Raw genomic sequence first — 14,848 nt, forward strand, 5'->3', positions numbered from 1 at the left:
AGGAGAAGGGAGGACTTTATCTGGAAGCCACAGCCTACTTGGGCAAGGACACTTTCTAAGGCAGCCACGCAGGATACAAAAAGTGAACTTAGTTACGACGAAAAGCCGTGTGCCTATCTTCAGCCTCTTTTCTTTAAGCCTGAGACCACTGCTGCCAAGTAAAGTGATTTGCAAGGATTTGATTGCTTGGAATTTTCAGGGCGATATTATTTCAAAAATTAAGAATAAAAATCTTTCACATCCACCAAGACCTATGCTTCCCAAGAGAGGAGAAGGGAGGGGGGTAGCCGGAAGCGCTGCAGGCAGTTTCTGAGGGAAGGCTGGAGCTGGGGAAGGAGTGCGGGTGTTGGCATAGGAAGAGCTGGTCGCCCCAAGACCCTCCCAGCACTCCTTCCACTCTTAAGCTTGACGATTTGCCACCACATCCAGCTGGACCACAGAAACCTGCCTGCAGTGTCTGCAAAGTCGACCGTGGACATCAGAAAGGAAAGGTCTTCAAGAAAGAGGAAGCGGGAGCAGTGAAGAGGCACAGAGTTTCCTCTAAGAGGCTCGAAGTCCATTCTAATCAACACATTTATTCTCGATGCTTCAGAATCCCTTCCTTTATGATTAAAGATCCAATGAAACAAAGCTCTTTGTATGCTCTGAACCAGCTCTACTAGTCCTGGATCATGATGTCCTTAAGTCTGACGCTGCAAATCTTTGGCAGAGCATTAGGAGCATCAAGGTCTGCTATCTAACGTCAGACGGAACAAAGTTTGAACACCTATGCAGAAAATAACCAGTAGTCACGTTGCTTACTAATTAAAGGAAAAAACTGTCTCTCTAGAAGAGTAAAGGAATGAGATCTTTTAATTTTCTGGTTAACTAATTGTTAAATAAAAAGAGGTATTTTACTTAAGTCCTTAAGTACTTATTTTCTCTTAATTATTTTCCACTGTATTGGTCCACACCCTCATATAACAGTAGTCAATGCAATCAACACAATATATTGTTTCTTGGGTGACTGAGGATCCAGTCGTTATTTTTAATACAGCATCATCAGTTTCGATATCAATGACGATTACATAGAATCCACCCCAATAGAGAAGTTCAGAAAATTGAACTGAACATACTCTGAGCCTAGGGTGAGGTCCGAGAGTTGATTTTAAATAAATCCCTTTCCCTTTTTTTAAAACTTCCATTTGCCTCTCTGCCTTCACAGACAAGTACAGTCAAGAGCTCTGCTCTGGGACGGTCACCTGTTAGACTAGACCCTCTGCCATGCAATAACTGATCCTCTAAGAATGTATTTTCACCCCCTGTGCTTCCCCTGATGATGCCGGGAATGCTTCTGGAGGTTCGAGAAGGGGTCACTGAAAATGAAGAAGGATGGAGAAAGGAGACAGCGGAGGAGGTGCAGAAAGGCACGAGGAGACAAAGCTTATGAAAGAGAAGGCCAACGAGGGGGGCAGTGGGGAACTGTGAGGGGTCAAAGGGCAGACAGAACTTGCCAGAAAACAGCCCAATGTAATTCTATGTTTCGTCCGTGTAAATTAACCTGAAGATGTAAATCCTTAGGGCAGTTTGGTTCTTACAGGTACGTATGCTGATGTCAGTGGATCAAAACAGAGTAAGAATAAAATCACGCGGAAAGCTCTCGTACGAGCATCTGCTCTGCCACTGTCCCTTTTAGCAGCCCTGTTTGCTAAAGGAAGGGCGGCCTCTGGAGCCATCTACCTGTGCCAGTCACTGCAGTTAAACACTGGCGGCTAAGACGGTTAATCCAGAGGTTAAGACAAGGACTAACTCCCCAACTTTACAGAGAAACAAGATCCTGTTTCCAAAGGAAAATGATACTCTCATTGACCAGGTGAAACCTGCAGTACCCTTTGTCCCAAAGTCATGATAGGTTGTTGCTCCTGCTATTCCATTACCAATCAATTTTGGTTTCAACAACCCAAGTCATTGAAATGTGTCCAGACACCACACAGACCAGGCTGGAAACCCTTAAACGGAACCTGTTTGTCTCTAATCCCTGAATACCAGAATAGCCACAGTCTTTTGCTGAGTGTTCAGCTCTCAGAGAATTCAAGGTCAGCCCTTCCACGGCCTTCCATGAGAACAGTGGGATTTAAAAAGAGGCCAGGATCTTAACAAAACGACAGCAGGAAAGGCTATAAATACATTTTTATATTAGAGAATCATTCTAAAAGATTTCATTGTAGTTCAAATTTAAGTGGATTTCATTATAGCAGGGACAAAAAATCACGACGACGGTCAGGGACGGCCTACCTATTCCTGAATTAGCTCCGGTAACCACGACCACCTTGCCGGTGAAGTCCCGGCCCTGGAGGATCTCCATGGCGGTGGTACTGCCATCGTATCTCTGCCTGCTGGTCGGCTTCGTAGGGTTATCATCCACCGTAAATGCCAGTCTCGGGTCCAAATAAGTGGTTCTTTTATTTATATGGCTGCAAAGAAAAGGAGAAAACAGTGAACCCAGGCATTTATAAATGTAAGACCATCTTATAGTTTAGGCGAGGCAAACCCCATTTTTCATGTACTAAAAAGGTTTATTCTTAACCCCAGAAAGAACTGGCGTCCATTTAAGTCTGTCTTCTGGCCTCCAGAAGGATTGCATTCCTGCCTGGAAAGATAGTCATCAAATCCTTTTCTTCAGAACTGCCTGAAATACGCTGTAGCATATAAAAAGCACTGCCTTGTATCCTGAGATTTCAAAAAAGGAAGCAGCTTTGGGATTTTTTTTTTTTTTAATTCATGTAAATGTGGCTGTTAAGATCTGCCAGCCACTGTTGTCAGTAGATTTCAGTGAAATCTCTGAACCCCGCGCAAGGGCGTAAGAAAACTGGTAGGAGGTGGCAAACTCAAAATGATAAAAAGTCTGAACATTCTGAAGTTCTGATGATCTTCATTTCAAGACCGTATTCACATCTCCTCCGAGCACTGTAGTTTGGATTTGGAGGTGATCTAAGTCTTATAGAAACTCAAATATATTAGTACATATGGATTAATGGGTTACTCCTATGTAACAGATTTATTTTTTTACATTTTTAAATGTACTCTTTGGATCGGAGACAAAAGATCTCAAAATATCTTAAAAACCATTAAGAACTAACTCTCCAGAAATAAACAGATGAGATTTTGTGATTTCAAGTTTTTCTGTAACATGTATGTGCTTAAAATAATAATATAGCTTAAGATCTATACTCATCACCCTAGAAATACAAAGAGCCAAGAAGAATCCAGCTTTCGTTTTACTTATAACCGGAGCTGCCAGAGAAGTGTCTAGAAGGGTATCACGCCAGACGCCACAGTACTGCCTGGCCCACAGGGGCACACCTCTCCTGGCTCCTCACTGACATCCCCCGGGTGGCCTGAAAGAAGCTATGGTGAAAGGATGTGCCCCATGGAAACAGACCTGGGCGTCCCCCCCGCCCCCACCAGAGTTGGCGGGGGACCATTTACCAGCACACTGCTCTAACAGGCGGAGAGGTGAGCGGCCGAGGAGTTACACAGGAACTTAACAACATCAATGCTCAGGAGGTAATTTGATAAGTTACAGTCTATCGGTACAAAATAATACTCCATGGCCATTTAGCACCACTGTCTTGAAAAAAACAAACAGGAGAAAATGCTCACAAGACATTATGTGGAGAAAGGTTACAACACAATTCACAAAGTGCACTCCCTACCTTTTTTTTCTTTGAAGGAAGCAGACTTGGAGAATAAATAAAAAAAATTATTAAAAGTAGTTATTCCTACTGATAAGATTACAGTTACATACTACATATTTTTCTATATTCGAGGTATATTACTTTAACAACAAAAAATTCCTATTGAAAGGCAAAACGACTGAGAGGAGTTTCTATATAGACACTTACTCGACAAAAAAAACTTGTCCATTCTCATCGGTTTCTTGTTCCCATCCATACGGCAAATCTGAAACACAGGGAGACTGGCAGGTCTGCGTGCGGCAGGGATGGGGTAAACGGAGGCCCAGGGCCCAGGTCAGAAGGCTCCATGCCCTTCCAGCCCCCGCCCCGAAGCCTATCCCACCAACCAGCAGCCTCACTAGGCCACCTCAGGTTGTGTGTACCAACCGTGGCCGTTATAAAAAGCCCATGAGAAATCACCCTCACCATTCCACCCCACTCTCATCGCCTCCTTCTGCCACATCCCGTGAGCTCCTCCGAGAGAGAGCCTGATTCCTTGATGGCTCCCTCCTAGAGAACCTTCCAGGAATGACAGAGCAGCCTGTCACCTGACTGTGACAGTTTTGCTATCTATTAATGCTTTAAATACAAGGTTATTTGGTTTATGACAACAACATACAAACCTCCTGCTATTCGTTTTCTTTTTCCAGTTTTCGGATGTTCCCACTGGGTCTTCTCCTCAGCGTGACTGTTAAAAAAAAAAAAAAAAGCTAAAACTCCACAAAAAAATAGTAAGTGAAGGTTACACTTCTAAAAATTAATCAACTGCATTGTGCCCCCCCCTTGCCAACAACACTATTTCCCAAGAGTAGTAAAGCCAGAGTTCAGAGAAGAAATACTCAGAACACAAATGCTACTGTCTACATCAGGTCCAATTCCCTGCGTGGGAAGGAGAAGCAGCCCAAGGAAATCTGAAAGCCTGTCTTCGTGAGCAGGCTGTGGAGGACGAGGAAGAGAAGCAGACTGGAACCCCAGTTGTGGGTCAACTTTAGGAAGCTTAGTGAATCACTCAGAGTATCTAGAGGGGTTTTGCATTTGTTTTAGTTTTATCCCAGGACAGATGAACAGACTTCAGTCTAATTTATGATGCTGATATTTAGATATCATTTAGGTATATTAATCTTAAGTATTTATTCTTTCCACAGATAAAACTTTGAAGTGTTTTAAGCACCGACTCCTAACTGCTCCCAAGAGGTATTTAAGAATGCAGTTAGAAAGCCCCAAAGGTCACCTAACTGCAACCTAGCCAAGTTACTCAACTTTGGTGCCTCAATTTACCTATCTGCAAAATGGAAATGATCCTAGAACTGATCTCAAGGAAATGCTATGAGGATAAGGTATATCAAGGACTGAACACAGTACATGACATATAAAAAGCCCTCAAAAGTGCTACCTATTATAAACAAATCAAATATATAAACTCGTCCTATTTCTGTGGAAAATTTAGCATTTTATCTAACAGCACACAAAGTTACAATTAAAATCGTGAGCCAATAACAGACTAGTGGTACCGTCAACAGGTGATAAAATATCAAGAAAAACAAAATTACTTCATCAGAGAAGCAGCTGGATGTTGCAGGAGGCATTCCCAGGGGAGGCTGAATTTCCTAAAAGTTCACATACTCATGCCAAAGTACAAAATAATAATCACTGATATCTAGATGATAAAATCTGAATATGACCTCCCTACCAATTACTTTAAAGAGAACATATATAGAGAGCATGAATCTGCTGTAAAATTTTACACGAGGCAAACAAGGTTTTTTGGGGAACTGTGGGCTTCAGGCCTGTTTTTGCAAACTCTCAGTGGTGGGTGCAGCAGCTCTGTGGACACTGGATTCAGGAGGCCAAAGACTTGGGCTCCCGAATACCTGTAATCAGTCAGCCAGTCTCCCTGGCCCCACACCCACCTCACAGAGCTGTTGGAAAGGTAAGTGACACCCTACTTGTGACAGTGATTGGCGAACAATGAAGTCCCTGTACGAAGGCAGGGTATCAGCAGCCCGGACCAATGTCTACTTGTACATCGACCACCATGAAATCCTGCTCGCAGAAAGGGAGAGCCTGAGTCCCTGGTAAGGACAAGCTGCTCCTCGGGGACACAACCCCTGCTTCTCCTTGCAAACTGAAGGGAACAGCGAGCAAACCAGACGCTGGCAAAGACCTACACCATTCCTGCTCTTTGCTTTGCTTTCCTCCTCATGCTTCTTCAAGAAAATTTTACAGATGTGATTTTACATTTTCCTCTGCCTGGCGTTAAAAGTAGTTTGCAACCCACAGGCAGGCATCAAATGAGCTTTGAGCCAAGCTCCAAAAAGACCTGCCCTCAAGAATCCATGAAGCGCCCCTGTGAGTGGAACGCTGACCCCCACAGCAGACCAGCGTCCAGCTGAACCCTCAGACACCCAGCCCTGTGCCTGGCCCGAGGAGTCGCCCAAATGTAAACGGGCAGCGTGAATAAATGCTTTCCAAAGGAGTTGGAAAACTCACTGAGAACATTTTTTTTTCCATCCTGAGAGACATTTTAAAAAAAAACAAGATGAACATTGTCACCCCCATGTTTTTTACTTTGACAGAAAATGCCTAAGTCAAGGTTTCTTACCACTGGCAGTCCTGACATTTAAGCCAGATCATTCTCTGCTGTGGGGGCTGTCCTGTGCACTGAAGGACGATTAGCTGCATCCCCCATCTCTACCTACCAGATGCCAATATACCATAGTTGTGGCAACAGAAAGTGTCTCCAGACATCTCCAACTGTCCCCTGAAGGACACAGTGTCCCTGGGGGAGAACCCCAGGCCTGACACAAGAGAAAAGAACATAATTTGGCCGTGAGGATTTCAGAGTCCAAATGCTCATGAGTTCCAGCTCTCCCACTCACCAGCTATGTGCCCTTAAAGAGGTGTTTGACCGCCCTGTGCCTCAGTTTCCCCATCTGTAAAATGGGGATAATAGAAGCATCTGCTCCTTGGGGCTAGTGAGGACCCAATGAGTTAACATGTGTGAAGAACTAAGAACTATGCCTTTCGTACAGAAGCATTAATTTAAATAAATACTTACATATAAAACGTAATTAGAAAGTGTTCTTAATTGTAACCTAAAATGACTTAATGAACAGAAAATCACGACATATGTCCCCAAAGTGTTATCTTCCTCTCCTTTAAACAGAAGCCCTCTTCTATTTTTTCTTCTTCAATAAGCTTTTTGTCATTTAAAGAGATAATTAACAGGGATCTTAACTTAAACCAAAAGGATCAAAATTAAATTCATACCACATTACATGGATATCACTTTCAAGTATGCTGTTCTAGAAATTTGTTTTTGAAGTCAACTTGGAGACAGAGATCTGACTGTGAGGAGGGCCGGCCCCATGGACCAGGGAACCATCTCCCGACCAGGCAAGGCCGGCTGGCCCTCTGGCTGCCAAGACCCCAGGGCTTCAGAAGGAAAGCAGCTGGGGGTGGAGGGCCCAGGAAGGCCCAGGTGACTGCAGCGACAGGCCCAGGCACTGAGACCTTGTCCTTCCATCCCCACCTCCTGGCTTGGGCAGAAGGGCTGCGCTGGACCGTGCCAAAGAGGGGAGAAAGACCCACCAGCTCTCTCTGGAGCCAGGTCTGCTCTCAGTGGCAGGACGGTTCTCTCCCTGAAAGCCCAGCCTGGGGGGCCCTGGAGCCATAGGACATGTGTCCTCCTGAGGTCTGTGAGTGCACCACGGGACACATGGGAAAGCACAAGGGGCCAAAAGAAGCCACACAACAGGAGAGGGGCAAAGGCATGAGTCGGGGAGGGAGGTCTCATTGGGGGCTACAGCCTCTGTCCTTGGGGGTGGCTTTGCTGTGGTTGAGAGGAAGACCACTGGAAAACAGGAACTACTCAGAGGGCAGACTTCTTTTAGCCCATTAACAGTTTCCCAAACCCCAAGAGAGGACAAGTGACCCTTCCAGAGTTAAGAGAAAAGAAAGACCAGGATGCTTGCAGGTCAGGAGAGATCAAGGGGGACTGCAGGGAATTAGGGTTAGGATTGGTCAGAGGCATCCTTCCACCTGGAGAGCTAAAGCACCGAGGGCCAGGGGGACTAGAGGGAGGGACCCCCAGCTGGGCCCAGCCAAAACCTGTCACTACATTCAGTGTAAACAAGAGACCCAGACAGGCCAGTTTGAGACCCAACACTGGGGAGGCAGGAGAGCCTTTTCAGGGACCATATATGCACCACTGAATCCCCTGGAAGCACTCGGAGGAGCTGACTGGGTGTGCAGATCTTATTTAGTGAAAGAAGAGCCCGGACACTGGACGCCATCGAGGAAGGAAGCAGATGGGAAAGGCCACCCAACATAAGGTAGGACACAAGGGGAAGAGACAGGGTAACATCAGGCTCCAGGCAAACTTGAAAGGAAGCCAAGGAGCCTAGGCTAAATGGCCAGAACGAAGGTAAGCCCCACACAAAGCAGGAGGCCGAGGAGGGCTCTTACAGCCAGGATGGCAGTCCTGTGCACCTTTGCATTCCAGGGCCCAGTATGCCACCTGCTCAGGGAGGCCCGAGGAACCCTTCACTGGAGGAATTAATTCATTCATCCCACACGGACTTATGTCTCCCAGGTGCTAAGCACAGGGGATTCAGAGGGTAACAAGAAAAGGTCCCTGCCCTCATGAAGCTTACAATCTGGGGGAGGAAGACAGAGCACAAACAAGGAGAGTATGGCTAAGATGACTACAGAAAAGGCCAAGTGCCATGACTCAGATAACGAGATGCTGGGAAGAGGGTGTAGGGGTCAGGGATAAGAGGAAGGTCTCCTGGGCAGTGGCATTTAAGTTCAGCTCTGGGGGATGACACAGCCCTTCACATAGCTCTCCAGGCACATAGATCTCCAGGCAGAGGTAACAGGGAGTGTGTGCTCAGAAGCTGCCTAGAGCCTGACAAGAGCCTAACAGCTCCCTACTGCTAGACTTGCCCCTACCATTCTCCAGAGCCAGAAACCACCTTTCGAAAGACATAAATCCGATGGTACTCCCTGGCTCCAAGCCTTCAGTGGACCCCCGGGTCCTGACGATGGAGCCCCAGCTCTTCCATGAGGCACAGAAGGGCCTCCATACACTGGGGTCTTCCTCTGCTGCCTCAATCTTCCCGTCCCTGCACCAGCACATGGGCCATATAGAGGCCTCCACTCTGTCTCCTCAGCCTGGGCTGCCCTCCTGACCCTGAACATGCCCACCTCTACTTGTGCTGAGGCCCAGCTCAGGTGCTGACTCTCCCCAAGCACCCGAGGTGCCCACACACGCCTCACGTTAGCAGGCTACTGCTCACTATCCACACACTGCACTGAACTAGCCTTGTGTCACTCTGCCATACAAGACTGGGTGACAAGTGGGTCTTATTTATCTCAGTATAACCACTGCCCAGCAAAGAGCCTGGCATGTGATAAAACCCCAATGTGTCTTGAATGAATTAAACTCACCAAGGTCTGTCTTTCTTTTTTCTTTTTTTTTCCCCCTGGTTTTGTTTCTACCAAGCAACCCAAGACAGCAGTGGCTCACAACCCTGGCTAGATAAGAATCTCCTGGGGAGATTTTGCAACATACCAATGAAGGTGGGGAGGACCCAAACCAGTTAAATGAGAATCTCTGGAGGAGGAACCAAGGAAAAGCTATTGTCTAAGTTCTCCAGATGTTGAAAATCACTAATTTACAACCACGTTTCACAAAGCCAAATGATAACCTGCCTTACAGGGAAAGCTTATAAAATACAGATTCCCTACGCCGGGTGTCTGCTGCATAAGGGTCTCTGAAACCTGTATTTAGGACCATCGACAGGTGATTCTAATGAGGCTTAGGCGGTGCTGTCACAGCTGCAGAGAGAGCAGGAAAAGCTGTTATGGCGCAGAGTACTTATTAGATCTGTGCTAAGTGTTTAATGTACAGTGCTTGAATTAAGATTCCGTCAACCCATTTTACAGGTGAAAAATCGGTGACTGAGAGTTCTTGCAATGGCCCAAAGTCGCACAGTAAGGGAAGGGAGACAGAGTCTGCCAGGGTTTCCAAAACTTTGCCAGAAACTATTGGAGTTCTATATTATATACAAATGTATATATACATAACTATATTAGGACACTTATTTAAAAATACATTCTCCTAGGTCCCCGCTCCAGACCCACAAGGAGGGAGCTGGGCACTGGCCTTTTTTTTTCCTGATTTTTTTTTGGATGAGGAAGTAAAGGCCTGCTGGCCACCATGGCACCGTGCAGCGCCGCCTCCTGAGCAGCAGAGGGCGCGTCTGGGCGCTGCCAGGTGACCCCCGCTGGACCCAGGGCCCAGAAAGGCAGCCGACCCCAACTCGGGACCGTGGGAGCCTCCCTGAGGAAGCTCCTTAACTATCGCCTCCACTTCGCGCGGCCTCGCCAAGCTGGAGCGCCGGCCCGAGCCCCTCCGCGCGCAGGTGGCATTCCAGGCAGCGCAGGGTCCCGGGCACGTGAGGCCGTCAGGGTTCCAGGTGCGGCCCCCTCCAGGTGCGTCCCAGGCCCGGAGGCCCCCGCTGCGGCCCCTTACTTGGCATAGTAAACCCAGCCGTCCTTGGTGGTTCTCTGCTCCCAGCCCGGGGGCAGCTCGTCCTCGCTGTCCGTGTCGTCCAGGCCAGCGTAGCGCAGGGCTGCCATAACGGCAGGGAAGGCGCTCAGTCACCCACTCTCTCGGTCGCCCGCTGCCAGGTCTCCGCGCCCAGGAACTCAGTCCCGCTTCAACCGAGCGCCGCGCGCGGCGAGACCCAAACGCTCGCGTCTGCGCACTGCGCCGCCCCGAGCCGCTCAGACGACTCGGTAGCTAGAATCAGGTCTCCCGCGTTTCGCTGCTGCCGGCGTAAAAGGGGCGGGGCCTGGGAAGAACGGCGGTGAAAGCTCGGGAGAGATCGCACTGCCGCTCGGCTGGAAGTAAAAGCCGGTGGACGCTCCGTTACTCTGGAGATGGAGCTGAGCTACGTCCACCTCCCGGCCTCAGGGAAGGGGCGTGGGCCTCCAGTCATGGTCCAGGACTCCGCCCGTTGCCGAGCGACCCGTAATTACTTCCGCGTTGTTCTGACCAATCCTGCTGGAGCTCCAGCAAATGAGCATCCTGGGAAATGTAGGCCAGGCCCAGCGGGAACGGACACCGGAGCTGAAAGGAGGGATGCGGATGCTGGTTTTCAGGGCTCTGGCCTCTCCGGCTTTTAGGACATTATGAAGCCTAGATGTTCCTGCTCAGAAACCTTCCAGAGCTTCCCATCACCCAGGCTGACTCACACACTTTGTTGTGCATGTAACCATAACGTTATAAAACGTGGGAACGTTAAAAATGCAAAATGTAAAAATCCCGAAACTTCTAACAACCCCGTCTTGGAGAGAAGATGCTCCCAGCCGCAGGATGATCCTGTTGATAAATAAAGGGCTTTTATTTATCAACATTTATAGACCGCTTAATTCCGGATCAAGAATTCATAGACTATCTCTTTCCTGGACCCGACACCTCCCAGAGGTGGGCACAGTTAGAAGGAAGGAGAGCAGGGAACTAACTGCAGTTGAGACCGTATTGCTATACTAAAATTATCTGTTTATCTGCGTACTCCTGACCAAACTGACAGAGCACCACATCTTATGCTTCTTTCTATCGCAAGCACTTAGTAAAATGCCTAGACCTGCAAATTTATTGAATGAAATAAATTAATGAATCAATGTGATTTCGTAGGTTTGGCCCTCTTTAAGTCAACCTAGTTTAAAACAAATTCCCAATTTACAAAGTGGAGTCTCTCAAATCCTCTTGGAGCACCTACAAGTATTCTATCAATGTCCTGTGTCAAAAACTGGAAGCCTATCTTTAACTTGGTCTTGCCGAAGTTGTTTTCCAGAACATTCCCCAATTGAAACTTGCTCCCCAACTCAGCACTACAGGGAAGTCTACTGACCAGGATTCCCATGGCCTAGGTCTCAGAAAAACACAAGCCTCCATCTCAAAAATTACGTATCTTTGAATTTTTTAAATTTTTTTTAAATTACATATTTAAACAGGTGGGGACATGGGGAGGCAGGGAGCTGTGTTGCTTTTTGTCTTCAAGTCCTGAAATTGATATTGCTTTGGGATTTCTGCTCTGCATGCTTTTTAGGGAAGAGACTTGTTTCCTTTGAAGGTGCCCAACCAAAAGCTAACTTAATGAAAATATATTTTAGTTTTAACAGGTCCACTATCACATCTCAGACCTATCAACACATCACTCTCCAACCCATATACATTTAAATAAGCTAATTTATTAATATGCTGCTCTTCTGCTCACTCCAATTTAACCCCTTGTCTCTGTTACCCAAGCCAATTTATTCCTTTAATATAAATAGAGATTAGGTCACAATGACCCCAAATGATGGGGAGGGGAATCAAACTGATTAGTCTTAGTCTTTCCAATTATAATCTTAGCTCCACTCAAAGACTTACTGCTTAGATTTATCTCTGGTTGCCCTCACCAGAGCCTTTCAGGCCACCTGTTCCCTATGACTCAGCATCAGGCCATAGGTAGTGATATGGTATCTCCCCCAAAACTTGGAAGTGCTCCCCTTGATAAAATTCACTACTTCTAGTTCAACCCTCTGCTCTTCCTACCGCTTAAACTATTCCCTCAGAGCTTCTCCTGCCATGAACATCAGGGTTTCTCAACCTCAGCACTACTGACATTTGGGGCCAGATAATTCTTTGTTGCCGGTGCAGGGTGGGGGTGGGGTGGGGAATCCTGTCCTGTGCATTGTAGGATATTTAGCAGCATCTCTGGCCTCTACCTGCTAGATGCCAGTGGTGTCCCCCTCCCCCAAGCTGTAAAACCAACAAGTCTCCAGACTGTTGCCAGTTGTGCCCCCAGTTGAGAACACTGATCTACACTGACAGTAAGCCAGAAAACTACTAACTCATAAATTAAATGCTGGGATGTATTTAAGATGTTTAAGAGACCCTTCCTGGCCAGAGATTCACAAGGTGGTATTCAAACCCTGCTGGTTCAGATTGCCAATTCTCTAGCACTGTCTGAGGGTACGCGTTTCTTCAATTCCTAGTCGCTCCAGAGTTGAGACCCATAGGCTGACAGAAGTCTGGCTGAGTGGCCCAGACACCAATAATGGTCCCAAATGGTTATGATGACCTAATTTTATTCCTCTTACACATGGTTTTGATGTTGGTCTTCCAAGGATCTATAAGAGGGTGAGCTTATTTAGCGTATAGATTATAATAGGTTTGAGGAGCCTTAAGTTTGGGAATAAGCCAAGGTCCTCAATATGTACCCCTAAGAAAGCCTAAAGAATGGTTTGCTTTTGTAAAGCCAACTAAGTCACATTAATTGGTAGTGAGATTTTTAAAAATCCAATGTGTGGTTATACAACTGCACAGCAGATGGCCCTATGTGCCCACAATTTGAAAGGCTAAAGACCAATCCCTGACAAGGATTTCTACATTTGAACTGTCTTTTCTCTTTTAGTGACCATTTATGCAGTTAAGTGACAACTGATGAACATAGATTGACAAGTTGCTGCTAAAAGCAGTTTGGCATTACTTATGCGGTGGACACAAGCTTTAGTGGAACATCCCCGGGGCCACATTTCTTTCTTTTTTTCTTTTTTAAGATTTTATTTATTTATTTATTTGAGAGAGAGAAAGCGATGGACAGGGCCCCGAGTGGAGGGGAGAGGGGCAGAGGGAGAGGAAGAAGCAGGCTCTCCGCTGAGCAGGGAGCCTGATGCGGGGCTTGATTCCAGGACCCTGAGATCATGACCTGAGCCGCAGGCAGATGCTTAACCGACTGAGCCACCCAGGCACACCACACACACAACCCCACCCCAGGCCCACATTTTTTTAGTTCCTATCATTACTGTGATGATGGTCATTGCCCTCCCCCTCACATACACAAACACCCCAACAATTCTGCAAACCTGCTTTAATGGAAGTCACCGTTCTTTGGGAAATTAAGCTTCCTGTGTTGGTGCCAAAGGCAATATGCTAATGAGACTTGGGAGGCCTCCTGGCTCCTCTGACAAACTTCTCCTGGGAGGTAACCAGTAAGGAAGAATACTGAACATGATTCCAAGGGAAAACGCTTTCCTGGTCAATGTGGCCTTACATAGGAAGGTGTGTTCAGATTTCATTTATTCATTCAAACACACAGGGAGTAAGAAAAAGTTATGCCATGTGTCTGAGAAAAAAAAAAAAAAGAAACATCCCTTGCATCCAGAAATCAGTCAATTAGGATAAGACTTACAGACACACAAAAAACGACGGTTTGAGGGTTTTGTTTTATTTTTTGTTTTTTTTTTTAAGATTTTGTTTATTTATTTGACAGAGAGAGACACAGCGAGAGAGGGAACACAAGCAGGGGGAGTGGGAGAGGGAGAAGCAGGCTGAGCAGGGAGCCTGATGCGGGGCTCCATCCCAGGACCCCAGGATCATGACCCGAGCCAAAGGCAGACGCTTAACGACTGAGCCACCCAGGCGCCACCTGATTTGAGGGTTTTAAGAGAAGTTTGAACCAAGACATACAGGTATACAGAGACAAGGGTGAGTTTCAGTGGTAGGATTTCCTGTAATTATCTTTAGAACCAAACTCAGTTCATGTCACTTACAGCGACCAAGTCACTTAACTTTCCTTATTCGGTTACCAGCCCTGTTTTTACAGATGAAGAAACTGGGGCACACAGAATTTAAGTAACTTGTCCGCGGTCACTCCGTGAGCAACAGCCAGCAGGCTCTGGAATTAGAATCCAGACAAGAGGACTAGCCCCAAACTCATTCTCTCTACCATGGTTCCCCTGTATGCTATCTTTCCAGAACAGGGGGTCCTCAGTACTGGGGTGCCCAGGGGTTTCTGCTCCTCCATGAGAAAATGAGAAAAACAAAGTAAAAGAAGTGAATTGCTCATAAAGCTAAATATATTTTATTTAAAGTACTGTCTTTTTATTTTCTATGATACTATATCTGTTCTACTTTTATTTATTTCTGGTGATCTACTTTATTCCTTTCTCCCAACATGTTTTATTATGAAATTTTTCAAACATCGAGAAAAGTTGAGACAAGTACACTGAATGTCCATCTTACCACCCCCACAACACACAGACCTAGATATAGTAATTGTTAACCTCCTGCCACA

The 14,848-nt window shown here is 46.5% G+C and overlaps 1 protein-coding gene across 2 annotated transcripts in view; it reads right to left on the minus strand.

The window, feature by feature from the left end:
• WWOX (WW domain containing oxidoreductase) overlaps positions 1-10,688 on the minus strand; it is a 929,603-nt gene extending 918,915 nt beyond the window's left edge. The window contains exons 1-4 of one of the 2 annotated variants that reach the window (XM_032389774.1): positions 10,255-10,688; positions 4,340-4,404; positions 3,885-3,942; positions 2,275-2,453 (exon numbers count right to left, since the gene is read on the minus strand). In XM_032389774.1, coding sequence (XP_032245665.1) covers positions 2,275-2,453; positions 3,885-3,942; positions 4,340-4,404; positions 10,255-10,361 — 409 coding nt within the window. In that variant the 5' untranslated portion in view covers positions 10,362-10,688. The remainder of the gene's footprint in view (positions 1-2,274; positions 2,454-3,884; positions 3,943-4,339; positions 4,405-10,254) is intronic. The other variant, XM_032389775.1, reaches the window with a different exon arrangement.
• Positions 10,689-14,848: the final 4,160 nt, after the last annotated feature.

This window comes from Phoca vitulina, unplaced genomic scaffold (assembly GCF_004348235.1).
Source record: "Phoca vitulina isolate PV1807 unplaced genomic scaffold, GSC_HSeal_1.0 scaffold56, whole genome shotgun sequence".
Classification (NCBI taxonomy): domain Eukaryota; kingdom Metazoa; phylum Chordata; class Mammalia; order Carnivora; family Phocidae; genus Phoca; species Phoca vitulina.